The following is a 20,460-nucleotide window of genomic DNA, read 5'->3' on the forward strand; positions in this document are numbered from 1 at the left end:
GGCAGAGCAGACTTGATGGGCCGAATGGCCTAATTCTGCTCCTAGAATGTATGGACTTTTTCAGTCAGAGAGTTGTGAATCTGTGGAATTCTCTGCCTCAGAAGGCAGTGGAGGCCAATTCTCTGAATGCATTCAAGAGAGAGCTGGATAGAGGCTCTTAAGGATAGCGGAGTCAGGGGGGTACGGGGAGAAGGCAGGTACGGGGTACTGATTGAGAATGATCAGCCACGATCACATTGAATGGTGGTGCTGGCTCGAAGGGCCGAATGGCCTCCTCCTGCACCTATTGTCTATTGTCTTATTGACATGAACCAGGCCCTGCGGTTGGCACCCAATGAGGAGACCGGACGGGGGCCAGGGAGCTGGGATGACAGAGGGGGTGGAAGGTTGCAGGTGCTTGTCTCTTACCTGGGTACTTGCCTCCTTTACTCCTCTTAATGAAGCACACGATCAAGAGGATGAGTACTAGCAGTGCCACCGCGCACATCAGGCCGATGAACCAGCCCTGAGTGGCAATGTCTGCGTGGCTGTTGGTGAAAGCTGGAACAGAAAAATAACATGGCGTTATGTGGGGTGAACGATTCATCTGAAGGAACAACAGTGGATCGACACCAAAGATAGACGTAATAGTGCTGGGGTAACTCAACGGGGGGTCAGGCAACATCTCCAGAGAAAAAAAGATGGGTGACGTTTCGGGTCGGGCCTAGTGCTCGCTGGAGTTTAGAAGAATGAGGGGGGGGGCCTCATTGAAGCTTACCAAATAGTGAAAGGCTTGGATAGAGTGGATGTGGAGAGGATGTTTCCACTAGTGGGAGAGTCTAGGACCAGAGGTCACAGCCTTAGAATACAAGGATGTTCCTTTAGGAAGGAGATGAGGAAGAATTTCTTTAGTCAGAGGGTGGTGAATCTGTGGAATTCTTTGCCACAGACGGCTGTGGAGGCCAATTCAGTGGATATTTTTAATGTAGAAATAGATTCTTGATTAATACAGTTGTCAGAGGTCATGGGAAGAAGGCAGGAGAATGGGGTTAGGAGGGATAGATCAGCCATGATTGAACGGCGGAGTAGGCTTGATGGGCCGAATGGCCTCATTCTGCTCCTATCACTTATGAACTTCAGACCCGACCCGAAACGTCACCCATCCTTTTTCCCCTGAGATGTTCCCTGACCCGTTCAGTTACTCCAGCACTTTGTGTCTATCTTGGGTGTAAACCGGCATCTGCAGTTCCTTCCGACACACAGTGGGATCAACAGGCCTGGATTGACCTGAAGAAGCAAGAAGGACCAAGACTTAGTGAGCAGTCTCTGCTGAAATCTTGAGTTGAGTTTGAAGATCCTGTCAGCAGAGTACCTGGAGGAAAGGCCCTCATCCATCTGTTGCTTCTGCATTCAGTTTGTCCGTTAGTTTATTTTATTTTGTTCACATGCATTTTGCATTCTTACCACATGCAACCTGTCACCTGTTTGATCAGTCGGTGGCTCGTTCGATGGTTTCCACCTTGTGCTGACCTAGTCCTAGCTTCCTTCATATCATCTCCACCTCTGCTGGGCAAGGAGCAGTTACTGTGGTATATCCTGGGCATAATCCCCACATGGCTGCAGTCCAAGCCAGCAGATCGCATTTCTACCAACTTCACCTGCCGCCCTCTGTCTTAAATGATCCATCTCCTTGATGGAACGTAGAACAGAACGGCACAAGAGCTTGCCCTCCAGCCCAACAATGCCCGATGCCAAGACCGACTCTTATCTGCCCGCATATAATCCATATCCCTCCGTTACCTGCACAGCAACATGCCTATCCAAAAGTCTCTGAAATGCCACTATCGTATCTGCCTCCAATACCACCCCCACCGGCATGTTCCAGGCACTTACCACCCTCTGTGTGAAAAGAACTTGCCCCTGCTTCCTCCTTTAAACTTCGCCCCTCTCACCTTAAAGCTATGCCCTCTAGTATTTGATTTTTCCATTCTTCGAAAAAGATTCTGATCATCTAGCCTATCGATGATCATCATTTTATATACTCACATAGAAAATAGGTGCAGGTGGAGGCCATTTGGCCCTTTTGAGCCAGCACCGCCATTCATTGTGATCATGGCTGATCATCCACAATCAGTTATCCGTGCCTGCCTTCTCCCCATATCCCTTGATTCCACTAGCCGCTAGAGCTCTACCTAACTCTCTTTTAATTTCATCCAGTGAATCGGCCTCCACTGCCTTCTGTGGCAGAGAATTCCACAAATTCACAACTCTCTGGGTGAAAAAGTTTCCTCTCATCTCAGTTTTAAATGGCCTCCCCTTTATTCTTAGACTGTGGCCCCTGGTTCTGGGCTCCCCCAACATTGGGAAAAAATTTCATGCACCGAGCTTGTCCAGCCCTTTCATAATTTTATACATCTCTATAAGATCCACTCTCATCCTTCTAAACTCCAGTGAATACAGGCCCAGTCTTTCCAATCTTTCCTCATATGACAGTCCCGCCATCCCGGGCAATAACCCTGTTCATTAAACTTCTATCATCTCTTCCCACAACCTCTGGCATGCCAGGAAAAAACAATCCAAGTCTGTCCTACCTCTCCCTGTAGAACATTTTCTAGGCATCATTCTGAGAAAGGGTTCCGACCCGAAACGTGACCCATCCTTTTTCTCCAGAGATGCTGCCTGACCCGCTGAGTTACTGAGCACTTGTGCCTGTCTTCATCATTCTGGTGAACCTCCTCCTCATCCTCTCCAAAGCCCCCTCGACCTTCCTGTACTGGGGCGACCAGAACCGCAAGCAATACTCCAAATGCAACCTAACCAAAGTTCTATAAAGCTGCATCATGACTTCCTGACCCTTACACTCAGTGCCTGACCTATGAAATGTGAGGTTCTCCGTGGATGTGAGATCTTATGACTTGATGCCATCCTCCAGTGCTAACGCCATACATTTCCACCAACACCAGCATCGTAAATGACACGAGGTTCTCAGAAGTTCAATAAAGTCCTTTACAATCAGGTTCCATTTCATTTTTTTTATCGGGATGCATCGCAGCTCGGTTTGGGAGCAGCTCCATCCAAGACCACAAGGAATTGCAGAGAATTGTGGAGGCTGCCCAGACCATCGCGCAAACCGACCTCCCTTCCGCTGACTCCATCGACACCTCACGCTGCCTCAGCAAGGCCAGCGGCATAATGGAGGACGGGTCGCACCCCGGCCACTCCCTCGTCTCCCCTCTCCCGTCCGACAAGAGGTGCAGAAGTGTGAAGAAACCCACAACTGGACAGATTCTTCCCAGCTGTTATCAGGCAACTGAACCGTCCTACCACCAACTAGAGAGCGGTCCTGACCTCCCATCTCCCTCATCGGACGGAGACCCTCGGACTATCTTTAATCATGTAGAGAGTCATAGTCATAGCCTTACAGCACGGAAACAGGCCCTTCGGCCCAAGTTGTCCAACAGGCCAACATGTCCCATCTACACTAGCCCCACCTGCCTGCGTTTGGCCCATATATCCCTCTAAACCAGTCTGAAGAAGGGTCTCGACCCAAAACGTCACCCGTTCCTTCTCTCCAGAGATGCTGCCTGTCCCGCCCGCTGAGTTACGCCAGCAATTTGTGGCTGCATGACTACAAATGCCCATCTGTGGCAGTAGATGGTGGTCATGTACACAGTGTCTTCGACAGTCTACGGCAATGCATGCAGCCACCACCAGAGGGAGCAGCCTTATGAAAAAGCAACTGACACTGGATATATCTGAGGTAAAACTGGACAATCATATCATATCATATCATATCATATACAGCCGGAAACAGGCCTTTTCGGCCCTCCAAGTCCGTGCCGCCCAGCGATCCCCGCACATTAACACTATCCTACACCCACTAGGGACAATTTTTACATTTACCCAGCCAATTAACCTACATATAGAAACATAGAAAATAGGTGGAGGAGTAGGCCATTCGGCCCTTCGAGCCAGCACCGCCGTTCAATGTGATCATGGGTGGTCATCTAAAATCACTACCCCCTGTTCCTGCTTTCTCCCCGTATCCCTTGATTCCTTTAGCCCAAAGAGCTAAATCTAACTCTCTCTTGAAGCAATGGAAGCATTGCAGCGTTTTTGGAGAAAGTGGAACAGAATTAGCATTTCAGGTTGATTACCAGATGCACTAAGTTGCAGAGAGGAAGGGAAAGGACAAAGAATATCCGGCCTTGCCAGTTCGTGTCCCAGCAGGCCAGCTCTCCACTGTCGGATTGAGGCCCAATGCACATTGGAAGAACAGCATCTCCTATTTCGCTTGGGCAGCTTACAACCCAGCGGTATCAATATTGATTTCTCTAACTTCAAGTAACCCTTGCTTTCCCTCTCTCTCCGTCCCTCCCCCATCCTAGTTCTCCGACTAGTTCTACTGTCCTCCTCGTTGAATATTACCGATTGTGTGCCTCGTTGTCACCTTCCCATCAGCTAACAAGGAACCATTCTGCATTTCCTTGATCATCGTCCTCTTTGATCTGTCATTTTTACACCTTACCCTTCCCCTGACTCTCAGTCTGAAGAAGGGTCTCGACCGGAAACGTCACCCATTCCTTCTCTTCAGAGATGTCCCGCTGAGTTACTCCAGCATTTTGTGTCTACCTTCGGTTCCGCTGTTAGGTCACCCACCTATAACATGACCTCAGTGTATCTCTCTCCATTGATGCTGCCTGACCTGCTGAGTACTTTCAACATTCTCTTTTATCTCCGAGTTCCTAGCAAATGATGGGCTAAATGTTTCTAAATGTTTCTTTAAACGTTGCGATAGGACCTGTCTTCTATTAAACACTGGCCTTTGTGCATCCATCGAACAAACAACCGCCCCCACCCACCCGCCCTCACCTGTATCCACCTATCACTTGCTAGGAAAGACACAAAAAGCTGGAGTAACTCAGCGGGTCATTTGCCAGGCTTTGTCCCAACCTCATCTCTTGTGTAACTTTCTCCCCCCTATTACAGTCAATCTGAAGAAGTGTCCTGACCCGAAACATTGCCTGTCCATGTCCTCCAGAGACGATGCCTGACTCGCTGTGTTGCTCCAGCACTCGGTGTATTTTTTTCTGTAAACTGCACCTGCAGTTCCTCGTGTCCATCAAATTACACCCGTGCTACAAATCGAATGCCCCGACAAGCCCTAATCTCCTGTTACCGACTCCCCAGAAAGGATATAATGAAAAGGAACTGCAGATGCTGGTTTATACCAAAGATTGATACAAAATGTTGGAGTAACTCAGCGGGTCAGGGGGCATCTCTGGAGAAAATGGATCGGTGACGTTTTGGGTCAGGACACTTCACGTGGCTGCTGTCTGTACGGAGTTTGTACGTTTTCCCCGTGACCTGCGTGGGTTTCCTCCAGGATCTCCGGTTTCCTCCCACATTCCAAAGACGTAAAGGTTTGTAGGTTAAATGGCTTGGAATAAATGTAAATTGTCCCTAGCGTGTGGGATAGTATTAGTGTGTGAGGATCGCTAGTTGGCACAGACTCTGTGGGCCGAAGGGCCTGTTGCCATCCTGTATCTCTAAACTAAACTAAACCAAACTTCCTCAGACTAATTCGCTGAAAGTCCTGACCTGAAATGTTACTTATCCATTCTCTCAAGAGATGCTGCCCGACCCGCTGAGTTACTCTGGCATTTTGTGGCTATCCTCATAAAGGATGTTGATCTATAGCAAAGAGACCAGTCCCACACCAAACCTGTTTCATCCCACACCAAACTGAACCAGTCCCACTCTGAACTCTAAGAAAATAACTGCAGATGCTGGTACAAATCGATTTATTCACAAAATGCTGGAGTAACTCAGCAGGTCAGGCAGCATCTACGGGAGAGAAGGAATGAAGAAGGGTCTCGACCCGAAACGTCACCCATTCCTTCTCTCCCGAGATGCTGCCTGACCTGCTGAGTTACTCCAGCATTTTGTGAATAAACCACTCTGATCTCTGACAGTTCCTCCTTTATTCACCCCTAATCCCCCAAACCTGGCCTTTGGTCTGGAAGCTCTACATTCCACGGCATCCAAGGTGATCCAAGATGGAGTCCAACACAGGCGACTCTTTGTGTGCCAGCCACAGAAGTGGATCTGCAACCACGCATTACAATCGCTCCACTCTTTTAAATCTCCACTCCGACAGTATCCCCTTTGTCATGTATCTATCTGTACACTGTGGATGGCTCGATTGCAATCATATAATCATGCACAGTCTTTCCGCTGACTGGCTAGCACGCAACCGAAACCTCGGTACGTGTGACGATAAACTAGGCTAAACAAAGAAATATAGGTAGTACCAAGTTAGCAACCACATCGGCTGGCAACATTGGCCAAGTGAGTTCTACAATCGAGCAGCGGTGTGGCAAGCACGGCACGTTCCAATTCCAGGATCGCCGCGTTATAAAAGCTGCAACTAAACACGCAGCCAGCGGACTGAGCGGGAAGTGCAATGGAGTTGCACGGAAGGGCAGGTGGAAATGCGTTTGGGAGTGGAATGCAGGAGAAACACTAGGAGCACCAACTCCACAGATGGGCACATGCGTGTACACACACACGCACACACACTCACATACACACACGCACGCACTCGCACACACACATACACTCTCACTTACACGCACGCACGCACTCGTACACACACACACTCACATACACACGCACACACGCTGTCACATATCCACACGCACGCACATACACACGCACTCTCACATGCATACGCACATATGAACACTCTCACATACACACACGCAGGTACTCTCACACACACATACACACACACACTCTCACTTACACACACGCACGCACTCGTGCATACTCTCACATACACACGCACACTGTCACATATACACACACACGCACGCACATACACACGCACTCTCACATGCATACACACATATGAACACTCTCACATACACGCACGCACGCGCACACACACACGGTCTCACATACACGCACGCATGCACGCACACACACACACACACACAGACACACAAACAGACAAACATATGCACGCATATGCACACACACACACATACACACCCGCGCACGCACGCACGCATACACGCGCGCACACACACGCAACAAATGCCAGGTGCTCCTTCACGATGCATGCATGGTCAATGAACCACTATGTGTAGTGAGTGTAAGATGGGTCTAAGATTGGGTTAAGATTAAGGAGGGCAGTCTCCACTGGACTGCAGAAATATTAGTTGGTTGAAGGTTTCTTTCAGAAGGTGTTCAGGAGTGATCACTGCCAGCAGTGAGTTGTGAATGGGGCAACACTTCACCACCTTTCATTAAAATGCACTGTCTACAGGGTGGCGTGGCGGTAGAGTTGCTGCCTCACAGCGCCAGAGACCTGGGTCTCGGGAGATTCTGAGCACAGGTGCTGTCTGTATGGAGTTCGTACGTTCTCCCTGGGACCGTGTGGGTTTTCCCCGGGTGTTCCGGTTTCCTACCACACTCCAAAGGCGTAGAGGCTTGCAGGGTTAATCACTTTCTGTAAAATTGTCCCCAATTGTCCCCCAGGATAGAACTAGTGTGCGGGGTTTGCTGGTCGGCGCGGGCTTGGAGGGCCGAAGGGCCTGTTTCTCTAAAACTAGAAGCTAAAACAATGGCCGGCATGGTCATGATGGACACTGTATCACGCTATGACCCGATGACCCAGAAAACGTCACCTATTCCTTCTCTCCAGAGATGCTGTCTGGCCCGGTGAATTACTCCGGCTTTCTGGTGTCTGGCTTGGCTTTGGAAACCAGCCCTTTTGCAGCTACAGGATGCATGCGGTCCTTTCTACGAGAGCGGCCGGGAGAAGCCATGCACGGCAACACGAGCGCTGGCGCGGGGTTAAAGGGCGGCAACTGTGCTCCAGCTTGGCTTTCCGCCAGGGTTGCCAACTTTCTCGCTCCCAAATAAGGGACAAAAGGTGGCGTCACCGCCCCGCGCCCCCCGTGACCTCACCCAGCCGGCGGCCACGTGCTCCCACTCCACCAATGGCGGCCGCTCGGACCGGGAGGCGTCTTGCTACACAACCTCCGTGAGGCGGCGCCTGGGCCTACACTGTTCGGGCCTACAGCGGCCCCCGGGCCTACAGTGTGTGGGCCTACAGTGTCCGGGCCTACAGTGTCTGGGCCAACACTCTCCGGGCCTACAGTGTCCGGGCCTAATACGAGACAAGAGCGGTCCCGTACGGGAGAAACCAATGTAGCCCAATATACGGGATGTCCCGGCTAGCACGGGACAGTTGGCAACCCTACTTTCCGCGCCCCCCCCAGGTGTGGTGGATGCGGGAGTGCGCGGGAGAGCTGGTGTCACAGGCAGGCATGCACGTGCAGGGGGCTCTCCGGCCTCACCTGGGCTGGTCTCGGTGACGGTGACGTTGCTGGTGACCGACGGGAAGAGGGCGGAGAACACCCTGACTTTGTACAGAGTGCCGGGCGTCAGGCCCAGGATCTGGGTGGAGTTCCGGCCGACCTTCACCTGCTCCCGTTTCACCGTGCCGTTACCTGTCAGACGTGCGTGAAGGAGACAAGAGATTGCGGTCAACTCCTCGGAGGGTGCCCCCCCGTGGACAGGTGGTGTCGGGAGGCGACGACCCAGTGCCTCCTGTTCCTCCCTTCTCCTGGGTGTAGCATGGGTCGGGCAGGCGGGAGAAGGGAGACTCCACTGTCCCCCCCACCCCCCCCCCCCCAAACTAGAGGCAACTGCCCCCACCCCAGACGTTTGCTCCCCCTAAACTTCCTCCTATTTCATCACCACTCTCCGGCCCTTCCAGAAACTTTAGCTCTAGAGCGTTTTCCCCCCTAAGTTTTGGGTCGTTGCCACTTGGGTTAAAGTTTAGGTTGGTGAACAATCCTAGTTCCCTTGTCCACAGTGAGGGCTTGGATCCAATGGGTTGGGGTCCTCCAAGCAGTGGAGAGATAAGGCTCCATCCAATTAAGACCGGAACAAAAAAGGGCGGCACATTGGCGCAGCGGTAGAGTTGCTGCCTTACAGCGCCAGAGACCTGGGTTCGATCCTGACTACGGGCGCAATCTGTTTGTATGTTCTCCCCGTGGCAGTGTGGGTTTTCCCCGGGTGCCCCGGTCTCATCCCACACTCCAAAGATGTACAGGTTTGGAGGTTAATTGGCCCGGGTGAAGATTGTAAATTGTCCCTAGTGTGTAAGATAGTGGTAGTGCACAGGGATCACTAGTCGGACTTGGTGGACCAAAGGGGCCTGTTTCCACGCTGTATCTCTAAACTAAAGTAAAACGTAGGGGGGGTTTGTCGAGGCAGATCCCGTGTGACGCAAGTATTGGCGTCTTGGCTGCCAAACACCTGAGCTCCATCTCTGATCATCTGTGGTGGCCTCCATTGCTGACCTTCCCCAGGAGAGGCCCCTCCAGGACGGAATGGGACACTTGGGGGGATGGACATTGTGCCCTTGTACTGCTGAATTGATCCAGAGTATGACCCAAATCTGTCGAGTAGTGAAAGGCCTGGATAGAGTGGACGTGGAGAGGATGTTTCCACTAGTGGGCGAGTCTAAGACCAGAGGCCACGGCCTCAGAATAGAAGGACGTTCCTTTAGGAAGGAGACGAGGAGGAATTTCTTTAGTGGAGGGTGTTGAGTTCTGTGGAATTCTTTGCCTCAGAAGGCTGCGGAGGCCAAGTCAGTGGATATTTTTAAGGCAGAGATAGATAGATCGTTGATTAGTACGGGTGTCAGGGGAGAAGGCAGGGAAATGGGGTTGAGAGGGAGAGATGGATCAATCCATGATTGAACATCGGAGCGGACTTGATGGGCCGAGTGGCCTAATTCTACTATGAAGTCGTCGGTGTTGCAAGCCTTGGTCCAGAGCCCGCCAGCCTTCCAACGGCTGAAGTGACACCATGCCTGGCATTTCCCGAGACCCCCCTCCGCATCTTCTCTACAAAGGCCCAGTGTCTCCACCACCGTTAGTGCTCTCTCCCAGTTCCGATCCCGATCCCCTCCTCTCCTCTGTAACTTCCTGCAGCTCTCCTTCCTCACTACCCACACCTCAAGACGCAGTCTCAATGGCTCCGAGCCCAGCTCACCACCACCAAGGAACCTAGAACTTTGGTTCTTTGGCTTTTTTCGACTTGGGACTTTGAGCCACTCCCTCTTCCCCCCCCCCCCCCCCCCCCTCTCCCATCGGGCAAAAGATATCGGTGTGAAAACGCACTGCTGCAGATTCAGGGACAACTTCTTCCCAGCTGTTATCAGAACCATCCTACTGCAATCGGAGAGCAGTCCCTAGCTACAATCTACCTCATCTGGGACCCTCGGACTATCTTTGATCAGACTTTGCTGTCTTTACCTAGCACGAAGTATTCTTCCCTTATCATGTATCTGTACACTGCGGACGGCTCGATTGTAATCGTGTGTTGTCTGTCCGCTTGCTTCTTCACTGTACCTCGGCACACGTGACAGCAAACTAAAGCGAAGAACTGGGACTACTAGCGTTGGGACCCCCGTGCCACGTTGAATGTCCCGCCTAGAACGCTGGGCCCATGCATGCAGAGCATAGAGCGGGTGCTTACTGTGTATGTATTCAACCGTAAACTCAGCCATTTCGCTGGGGAAGGTGTGAGTCCAGGTGACATTGATGGAGTCATTGCCCGCTGATGTGGTTAGGTTCGAAATCCTACTGGGAGCATCCACTAAACGGGCAGCAGAAAGAGAGAGTTAGAACGGAGCAGAGTCGGCAGCGGAGGTCAGGATTCCAAACACAGGGACCAATCACAGTTGGGGTTCGTGCCCACCATTACGCTTCCCTGCAGCAGGACATCACCTGGCAGGCTGGCCTGGAGACACCGAACATCGCCCTCACCTGCAATTAGGGTTGCCAACTGTCCCGTATTAGCCGGGACATCCCGTCTGTAAATTGTCTACAGTGTGTAGGACAGAACTAGTGTAAGGGATGATCTCTGGTCGACGCAGACTCAGTGGGCCGAAGGGCCTGTTGCCCCACTGTATCTCTAATCTAATCCTCTCCGCCAGGGTCAAGGATATTCACTGAGGCATAGACTAGCTCAGCACATTCGGCCCATTCTACGCCTGCCATCCCTTTTCACTGTTTTTCAGCCTTTCACTGTACACGTGACGATAAGCTAAACTGTAAACTGTTGTGGCAACTATCAAATTAGCCCCACTCGTCTGCTTTACCTCCCAGACGTTTGCAAAGTTTTCCTCTTCAAGATACTTCCTTTCTGAATTCCGTTTGGAAAGTCAATTTTGCTTCTGGTTCCACCCCCTTTCAAGGCCCAATCCACAAAAGCTCGCTACAAATCCCTTCTGGTGATCTTGCTAATTGACCTCAATTTACCTCCTGACGAGCAACTTTTGTCCCCTGCCAGTCGGAATTGTTTGTTGCCAACGTACGTTCTCCGTTAAGGGATCTACAGGGGGCGCTGTCTCAAAATGGCAGCCAACGTGATCAAGGATCCACACCATCCTGGCCACACTCTCATCTCACCCCTGACGGTACAGGAGCCGGAAAACTGTAACGTCCAGGTTCAGGAGCAGCCTCTTCCCAACAACCACCAGGCTACTGAATACCACAAACTGCAACTAACCTCCGAACGGCCTTGATTGACATGAGGAACTTTGGGCTTAGTTTTGTATATTTGCACAACATTCTTTTTTTTTTTAATTGAAGTTTAAAAAAAATGTTTGTTAATTATATTATCTGCTCCATCCAATGCAGCTGCTAGTTTCAGAATTTCATTGTTCCCTTCCGGTACGTATGACAATAGAACACCCTTGACCCTTGAGAGACCAACACTGACTTTCAATACTCCCTGCGTAGGTCACCGCTGAAACATCACGGTGCCAAAGAAATCGATTCCAGCTACTTTGGTCTCTCCCCTGTAATGGCGCCAAGTTAGTAAAATCACAAGAGTCTGCAGATGCTGCGATCGTGAGACAAAAACGAACTGCTGGAAGATCTCAGCAGATCAGGAGGCATCCGTGGAAGGAAAGGGATGTTCAACGTTTCAGGCCAAGACACGATGGCCCAGCCACAGGATGTGGACCTGAAATATTCGACCATCCTTCTGCCTCCACAGATGCTGCCTGACCTCCAGAGTTCCACCAGTGACAGTATTTTGGCCAGTAAATCACGTTGGTGTTCTGTCCAATGCCTCATCGTCCTTGCGACATGTGTTGCCCAGAACTTGGTTGCAGGTTAATCAAAAAAAAGATCACATCCCAGATTCATATAAATACAAATGGCCATTTGATACTGAATACATTCTCTTAAGTATCAAAACCATCTTAACTTGACTTAAACCTTTGGACTCAACAAAGAGAGTATTTTGGAATAGGTGGAGCAGTGGTAGAGTTGCTGCCTCACAGCGCTAGAGACCCGGGTTCGATCCTGACTGCGGGTGCTGTCTTTATGGAGTTTGTACGTCCTCCCCGTGACCTGCGTGGGTTTTCTCCGGGTGCTCCGGTTTCCTCCCACACTCCAAAGACGTGCAGGTTTGGCGCTTAATTTTGATTTGGTGAAAAATTGTAAATCGTCCCACGTCTGTAGGATGGTGCTAGTGCGCGGAGATCGTTGGTCGGCGCGGGAGGGGACACGGTGGGCCGATGGGCCTGCTTCCTCGCTGTGCGTCTAAACTAAACCTGGGGAACTAGCAGTTTCTCACACAACTCCCAGGAAGATTGGGGCAGTCACGGCGGCGCAGCGGTAGAGTTGCTGCCTTACAGCGAATGCAGCGCCGGAGACCCGGGTTCGATCCCGAATACGGGCGCTGTCTGTACGGAGTTTGTACGCTCTCCCCATGGCCCACGTGGGTTTTCTCCGAGATCTTCGGTTTCCTCCCACGCTCCAAAGACGTACAGGTTTGTAGGTTAATTGGCCTGGTAAATGTAAAAATTGTCCCTATTGGGTGTAGGATAGAGTTAATAAACGGGGATCGCTGGTCGACGCGGACACAGTGGGCCGAAGGGCCTGTTTCCGCGCTGTATCTCTAAACCTCTAAACTACCAGGAAGATTACATTCTTTATGTCCAGAGATACCTCCCTCACAATGAGGAGATGGTTTTGTGGCAGCCACATTGCTCTCAGTGTGCGGGACTTCATGTTCCTGTACCTCCTGTTCGATGATAGCAACGAACGAGAAGAGGGCATGATCCAGATGGTGGAGATCCCAGATGATGCTGCCTTCTGGAGGCAGCACCTCATGTAGACGTTCAGTTTAGTTTAGGGATGCAGCGTGGAAGCAGGCCCTTCGGTCCACCGAGTCCGCACCGCCCAGCGATCCCCGCACATAGAAACATAGAAAATAGGTGCAGGAGTAGGCCATTCGGTCCTTCGAGCCTGCACCGCCATTCAATATGATCATGGCTGATCATCCAACTCAATATCCCGTACCTGCCTTCTCTCCATACCCCCTGATCCCTTTAGCCACAAGGGCCACATCTAACTCCCTCTTAAATATAACCAATCAACTGGCCTCAACTACCCTCTGTGGCAGAGAATTCCACAGATTCACCACTCTCTGTGTGAAAAAAAAGTTCTCATCTCGGTCCTAAAAGACTTCCCCCTTATCCTTAAACTGTGACCCCTTGTTCTGGACTTCCCCAACATCGGGAACAATCTTCCTGCATCTAGCCTGTCCAACCCCTTAAGAATTTTGTACGTTTCTATAAGATCCCCCCTCAATCTTCTAAATTCCAGCGAGTACAAGCCGAGTCTATCCAGTCTTTCTTCATATGAAAGTCCTGCCATCCCAGGAATCAATCTGGTGAACCTTCTCTGTACTCCCTCTACGGCAAGAATGTCTTTCCTCAGATTAGGAGACCAAAACTGTACACTATACTCCAGGTGTGGTCTCACCAATGCCCTGTACAACTGCAGCAGAACCTCCCTGCTCCTATACTCAAATCCCCTCGCTATGAATGCCAACATACCATTCGCTTTCTTCACTGCCTGCTGCACCTGCATGCCTACTTTCAATGACTGGTGCACCACGACACCCAGGTCACGTTGCATCTCCCCTTTTCCTAATCGGCCACCATTCAGATAATAGTCTGCTTTCCTGTTCTTGCCACCAAAGTGGATAACCTCACATTTATCCACATTATACTGTCACATCACACTGACATTATCCTGCACACTAGCGACAATTTACAATTTTTACCAAAGCCAATTAACCTGGATTTGTTTGGAGTGTGGGAGGAAACCAGAGCACCCGAAGGAAACCCTTGTGGTCACGGGGAGAATGTGCAGATTGCGTGCAGACAGCGCCCGTGCGGACAGAACCTGTGTCTCTGGCGCTGTAAGGCAGCAACTCTACCCTGCGCCACCGTGCCACCCATTGATGGTTTAGATGGAGGGGAGAACTCAGATGGATTAGGCTAAGTCCACCACTCTCTACAAACCCATTTAGTTCAGTAACATCCTTCAGGGAAGAAAGCTACACTGACTCCAGGCCCAGAGAAATGTGGTTGCCACTAAACTATCTCCTCATTCTGGGGCAATTACTGTACCTCTGTACATGGGGGGCCAAAGCAATTCGCATCCGAGGGACAAAATATAAAAATGCAATTTTCCTTGTAGTTGTGTGGGAACCTGCCAGTATTTCATCCCAAATGTTTTGCTTAGTTTAGAGATACAGGGCGGAAACAGGCCCTTCGGCCCATCGAGTACGCACCGACCAGTGGTCACCCCGGACACTGGCACTATCCTGCACACAATGCAATCCCACACGAAAACCAATGAGACCTACAAACCTGTACTTCTTTTTGGAATGTGGGAGGAAACCAGAGCGCCCGGAGGAAACCCACGTGGTCCCAGCGAGAACGTACAAACACCGTACAAGCAGCACCTGTAGTCAGGATGGTACGTGGGTCACTAGCGCTGCAAGGCAGCAACTCTACTGCTGCGCCACTGTGCCACCCCAGCAGTGAAGACCTTCATTAAACGTTCCTTGCCACCTCGAAAACTCATTTGATTGCACTGCACCGACCGCACCCCATTTTGTTCCCACCTTTTCATTGACGTTTGACCTCAATTGTGAGTGCCAGCTGAAACCAGAGGTTGGGGCTTGAACACCTAAACACCAATTAGTCAGGGTGGCGCGGTGGCGCAGCGGTAGAGTTGCTGCCTCACAGCGCCCGAGACCCAGCTTCGATCCTAACCATGGGTGCTTGTCCGAACCGGGTTTGTACGTTCTCCCCGTGACCTGCGTGGGTTTTTCTCCGAGATCTTCGGTTCCCTCCCGCACTCCAAAGACGTGCAGGTTTGTAGGTTAATTGTATTGGTATAATTTGTAATAATTTGATTGGTATAATTTGGGGGTGTGGGGAGAGGGCAGGAACGGGGTACTGATTGAGAATGATCAGCCATGATCACATTGAATGGCGGTGCTGTCTCGAAGGGCCGAATGGCCTACTCCTGCACCTATTGTCTATTGTCTATTGTCTATTGGAAATTGTCCCCAGTGAGTGGAGGATAGAGTTAATGCGCAGGGATCGCTGGTCGGCGCGGACTCGGTGGGCCGAAGGGCCTGTGGCCGCGCTATACCTCTAAACTAAGCCAAACTAAAGGTGTGCCGTCCCCATTCAACACTCAGTCCATGAGCCTGTACGTTCGGCACCTCGTTTAGTTTCCAGGATTTCATTGACGTTTCACCCTGACTGCGGGTGGCAGCCAAGACCAGAGGTTGCGGTTTGACCGTCCAAAAACACCAACCAATTCGATGGCGGTCGGTGGCGGCAACTCTGAGTGACTGTTTTACGCTCGTCGTGGATGTAAGGCTTAAAAGTACCAGCAAAGATTGGATACCATATACACGAGTGGCGGTGACGGCAGGCCGTGCGGATTCGGTGATGGTGGTGACCGGGGGCGCGGCGCTGGCGCTGGTGGTGGTGGCCTCTGTTGTGATGCTGGGTTCGGCGGGGGTGGCTGGGATGGGAACGAATCTTGAGACCACTGAGAGGAAGGAAAAAAAAGAGAAACAGCTGAATTGAACTGCCCGCCACCTGGCTGCAGTGAACATCCCGCCCATCCTAGACACAAAATGCCAGGGGGTCAGGCAGCATCTGGGGAGGGACGGAATGGGTGACGTTTCGGGTCGAGCTGATTGAAGGGTCTCGACCCGAAACGTCGCGCATTCCTTTTCTCCCGAGATGCTGCCTGACCCGCTGAGTTACCCCAGCATTTTGCGTCTACCTTCGATTTGAACCGGCGACTGCGGATTTTTTCCGACACATCCCACCGCTCCTGCCTGTCCCGATGATGCACTGATGGCTCTTGACAACTTTGTGGAGGCCTGGGTGGAATGCCCGGGACCCAGTTACCGGAAGCAACATAGGAAGCGAGGCTAACAGGTTGAAAGGCCAGGATAGAGTGGATGTGGAGAGGATGTTTCCACTAGTGGGAGAGTCTAGGACAAGAGGGCACAGCAATAAAAGGAAGTTCCTTTTGTAAGGAGATGAGGAGGAATCTCTTTAGTCAGAAGGTGGTGAATCTGTGGAATTCTTTGCCACGGATTCTTTGCCAATGGAGGCCAAGTTAGTGGATATTTTTAAGGTGGAGAATGACCGATTCTTGATTAGTGCAGGTGTCAGGGGTTATGGGGAGAAGGCAGGGGAATGGGGTTGAGAGGGGAAAATAGATCGGCCATGATTGAATGGCGGAGTAGACTTGATGGGCTGAATGGCCTAATTCTAGCTCCTATCACTCATGAACATGAATTTATGTGAGAAACTTTGAGAAAGTAAGACTGGCATTTTAGAGTCATAGAGTATGGAAATAGGCCCTTCGGCCCAACATGCCCACACCGACCAACATGTCCCGTCTACACTAGTCCCATCTGCCTGTGTTTGGCCCATATCGCTCTGAACCTGTCCTATCCATATACCTAAGATAGTCACAAAAAGGTGGAGTAACTCAGCGGGTCAGACGGCATCTCTGGAGAGACGGAGGGAGGTGACATTTCGGGTCGAGAGCCTTCTTCAGACTCGACCCTATTCCTTCTCTCCCGAGATGCTGCCTGCCCCACTGAGTTACTCCAGCTTTTTGTGTCTATCTTCGGTTTAAACCAACACCAGTTCCTTCTATACTATCCATGGGCGGTCGGGCTGCCGAGAACAAAGAGGGACCTGGCGTTGGGGGATAGGGGGGGCGAGGAAGAGGGTCTATCGCGATTATATTGTGTACTTTTGTAACTTTATCAGCGCCCTTTAGGTGGCGACGCTTTGCATACTTGTGTATTTTATGCTGGACAGAGAATTTCACAAATTTACTGTACCAGGTACATGTGAGAATAAAGTATCAATTAAAAGTATTGATCAATCAGTCCAATTGTAAATGCCTTGGGTCAATTCAGCTCTCCCTTTGTACCGTGATGGGGCATCACGTTAGATCTTGTGCTGTAATGCCTGGAGGGACTCTTGGAGCCACTGAGGACTGGTTGCTCTGACCAGCTCTACTATGGGCGATTTCTTTTTAGGCAAACTTTTTCAGGGGTGCCAGAGACCTGAGTTCGATCCCGACTATGGGCGCCGTCTGTACGGAGTTTGTACGTTCTCCCCATGACCTGCGTGGGTTTTCTCCAGGATCTCCGGTTTCCTCCCACAGTGCGAAGACGTGCAGGTTTGTGGGTTAATTGGCTTGGTGTAATTGTAAATTGTCCCTAGTGTGTGTAGGATAGTGTAAGTGTGCGGGGATTGCTGGTCGGCGCGGACTCGGTGGGCCGAAAGGCCTGTTTCCGCACCGTATCTCTAAACGAAACCAAACTAAACTAAACTAAATTGATTTTCTTTTTCTTTAGAGAATAAAAGGTTAAAATAGACCTGTTGCAATCAGCCGCCATGGGTCCCGAGCCACAGAATGGGGTCCACAGAGTTGGCGAGGTCAGGGCCTGTCTGGTGCAATGGAAGTTTCACCACATCTTCTCCTGGTTCAACACATGCAAATAGTGAAAGGCCAGGATAGAGTGGATGCAGAGAGGATGTTTCCACTAGTGGGAGAGTCTAGGACTGGAGGTCACAGCCTCAGAATTAAAGGATGTTCCTTTAGGAAGGTGATGAGGAGGAATTTCTTTAGTCAGAGGGTGATGAATCAGTGGAATTTGTTGCCACAGAAGGCCGTGGAGGCCGTCAGTGGATATTTTGAAGGCAGGTTCGTGATTAGTACGGTTATGGGGAGAAGGGAGGAGAATGGGGTTGAGAGGGAGGGCAGCCATGATTGGATGGCGGAGTAGACTTGATGGGCCGAATAGCCTAATTCTCCTCCTATCACTTATGAACTTATGAACATCCAGTGGTCTCGTCTCATGATAGAGGGGGGGGGGGGGGGGGGAATAGAATGTTATCCAGTCCAATTACTAGCCATTGAGAGCCATCATGGCATCACCACACTGCACGCACAAGGCGTGCGTATAATCAGAGGGCGGAATGTTTATTGAGAGAGTGCGTCATCCTTTCTGAAGCTCCACACAGGCTGAATGAAAATAGTTGTTAGCACAACTTGAATTCCCTTAACGGTACAAGTCATTTTCTTCACAGAGCAGAAGCATATCACTTGCAAAATAATGTCACGATTTAGTAATAATCACATTTTTTTGTTGGCCAAAATTCTCGTCGGACTTGACCAAATGATATGACTGAATGACCTGGACTTTATAAATGTGTTTTTGTCTTTATAAAAATCACTTATTCCAGTTAGATTTAAAGAACAGCATTCTGTTTGAGATCGCAATGAATGCCTTGTGTCGTGGTGGCTTTGTGAAAGGATGCGCGGTCCCTTTAACTGGCGGCACGTTGTTTAAACCCCGTTTACAACTCGGTTCGTTCATTTCGCAAGGAGCAGCACTTTGGTCACGAGCAACGTCGTGTCGGGGTTTACAAGTCGCGATCATGCTGATGGAGGCTGTACATACACGAATGAGGAGAGGTGCAGGGAGAGGGGGCAAGGGGCTGCCTCCCGGGCAAAGCTTTATGATCAAAAGGTTGGCATCATGCCCAGGTCAAGCACTGCCATGCCCTGGCACAAAGCTCCAACATGCCCCTCCCTCCCTCCCTCCCATTTCACCATTTGCATTGGTAAGCGTGCAGCCACCTCCTGGGCTTCTGAGAAGACTTAGAGCTCGTGTAGACATGCATACCCTCTCAGTAAAAACATCCATTAGAAGAAGGGTCTCGCCCCTAAACGTCACCCATTCCTTTTACCCAGAGATGCTGCCTGACCCGCTGAGTTACTCCAGCATTTTGTGCCTATCTTCCACCTGAACACATCAACATTCACACACACACACACACACACAAACACGCGCACACACATCCACGCGCTCACATACCACAAGTATATTGGGAAGTACACAGAGTGAGCTCATGGGCACTGTGGAATACAGTGTAGTCACAATTACAACACTCACACGTACACACACACGCACGCACATGCACACACGCACACACACACACACACACTCGCACGCACACACTCACGCTCACACACGCATACACATGCATACACACACACACATACACACACACACACACTCACACACATACTCACACACACACTCACACACGCACATACACACACACACACACACGCACACACAAACACAAGCGCACATACACACACATACATACATACACGCGCGCACACACATGCACACACACACGTGCACACGCGCACACACGCATACGCACACACGCATACACACACACGCACACACTCATGCGCACACACACATGCACACACATACACGTGTGCACATACCACAAGAATATTGGGAAGTACACAGAGTGATGGAAATTGTGGGATACAGCGTAGTCACAATTACAACACTGTGGGCATGAAGGACTGGTCTCTCATTCATGGACAGAATTCGGATTGGATTAATTGGGCTGATGGGAATTCATGGTTACTGAGAGACCCAACTTGATTTCCACTGGAGCAGAGAAGGCTGAAGGGAAAAGTGTCCGGACTGAAGAACAGTTCCCATTTCCTCAGCAATGGGAAAGTAAATCAGACATTGTTTTATTTTGTTGGAGCCCTTTGCAAAGATAAAAATTACATCTAACTAGGCGCATAGTCCAGATTTCACACTCCACTCAAAAAACTTCTGCTTTAATGGGACTGCAAATTTACAGCAGAGTGACGGTATTTTCTAGTGTTGTAGAATCACAGACGTCCATGTTATCTCATACGGACTTTCAGTGTACCTGGATAGTCAATGCTGGCACAGTCAGCTCAGTTAGTCTAGTATAGTTTAGTTTAGTTTAATGTCACGTGTACAGACGTACAGTGAAAAGCTTTTGTTGCATTCTCAAAATGATATAGATGAGGGGTGATCTTATATAGAGGTACAAGAAAATCATGAGAGGAATCGATCAGGAAGAATCTCTTGCCCAGAGTAGGTGGGTCGAGGACCGGAGGACATAGGTTTGTGAAGGGGAAGAGATTTAATAGGAATCTGAGGGGTAACTTTTTCACA

At 50.4% G+C, this 20,460-nt stretch overlaps 1 protein-coding gene across 17 annotated transcripts in view; it reads right to left on the reverse strand.

The window, feature by feature from the left end:
* The window catches only part of nfasca (neurofascin homolog (chicken) a), a 180,438-nt gene that overhangs the window by 24,691 nt on the left and 135,287 nt on the right, over window positions 1-20,460 (reverse strand). For 14 of the 17 annotated variants that reach the window (XM_078420937.1, XM_078420944.1, XM_078420936.1 and 11 more), the window contains 4 exons: window positions 15,798-15,944; window positions 10,543-10,662; window positions 8,349-8,501; window positions 409-540 (listed from right to left, as the gene is read on the reverse strand). In XM_078420937.1, the coding sequence (XP_078277063.1) occupies window positions 409-540; window positions 8,349-8,501; window positions 10,543-10,662; window positions 15,798-15,944 (552 nt within the window). Of the gene's footprint in view, window positions 1-408; window positions 541-8,348; window positions 8,502-10,542; window positions 10,663-15,780; window positions 15,945-20,460 lie in introns of those variants that run through there. The other 3 variants (XM_078420951.1, XM_078420949.1, XR_013548864.1) reach the window with 2 other exon arrangements.

Source organism: Rhinoraja longicauda, chromosome 24 (assembly GCF_053455715.1).
Source record: "Rhinoraja longicauda isolate Sanriku21f chromosome 24, sRhiLon1.1, whole genome shotgun sequence".
Lineage (NCBI taxonomy): Eukaryota > Metazoa > Chordata > Chondrichthyes > Rajiformes > Arhynchobatidae > Rhinoraja > Rhinoraja longicauda.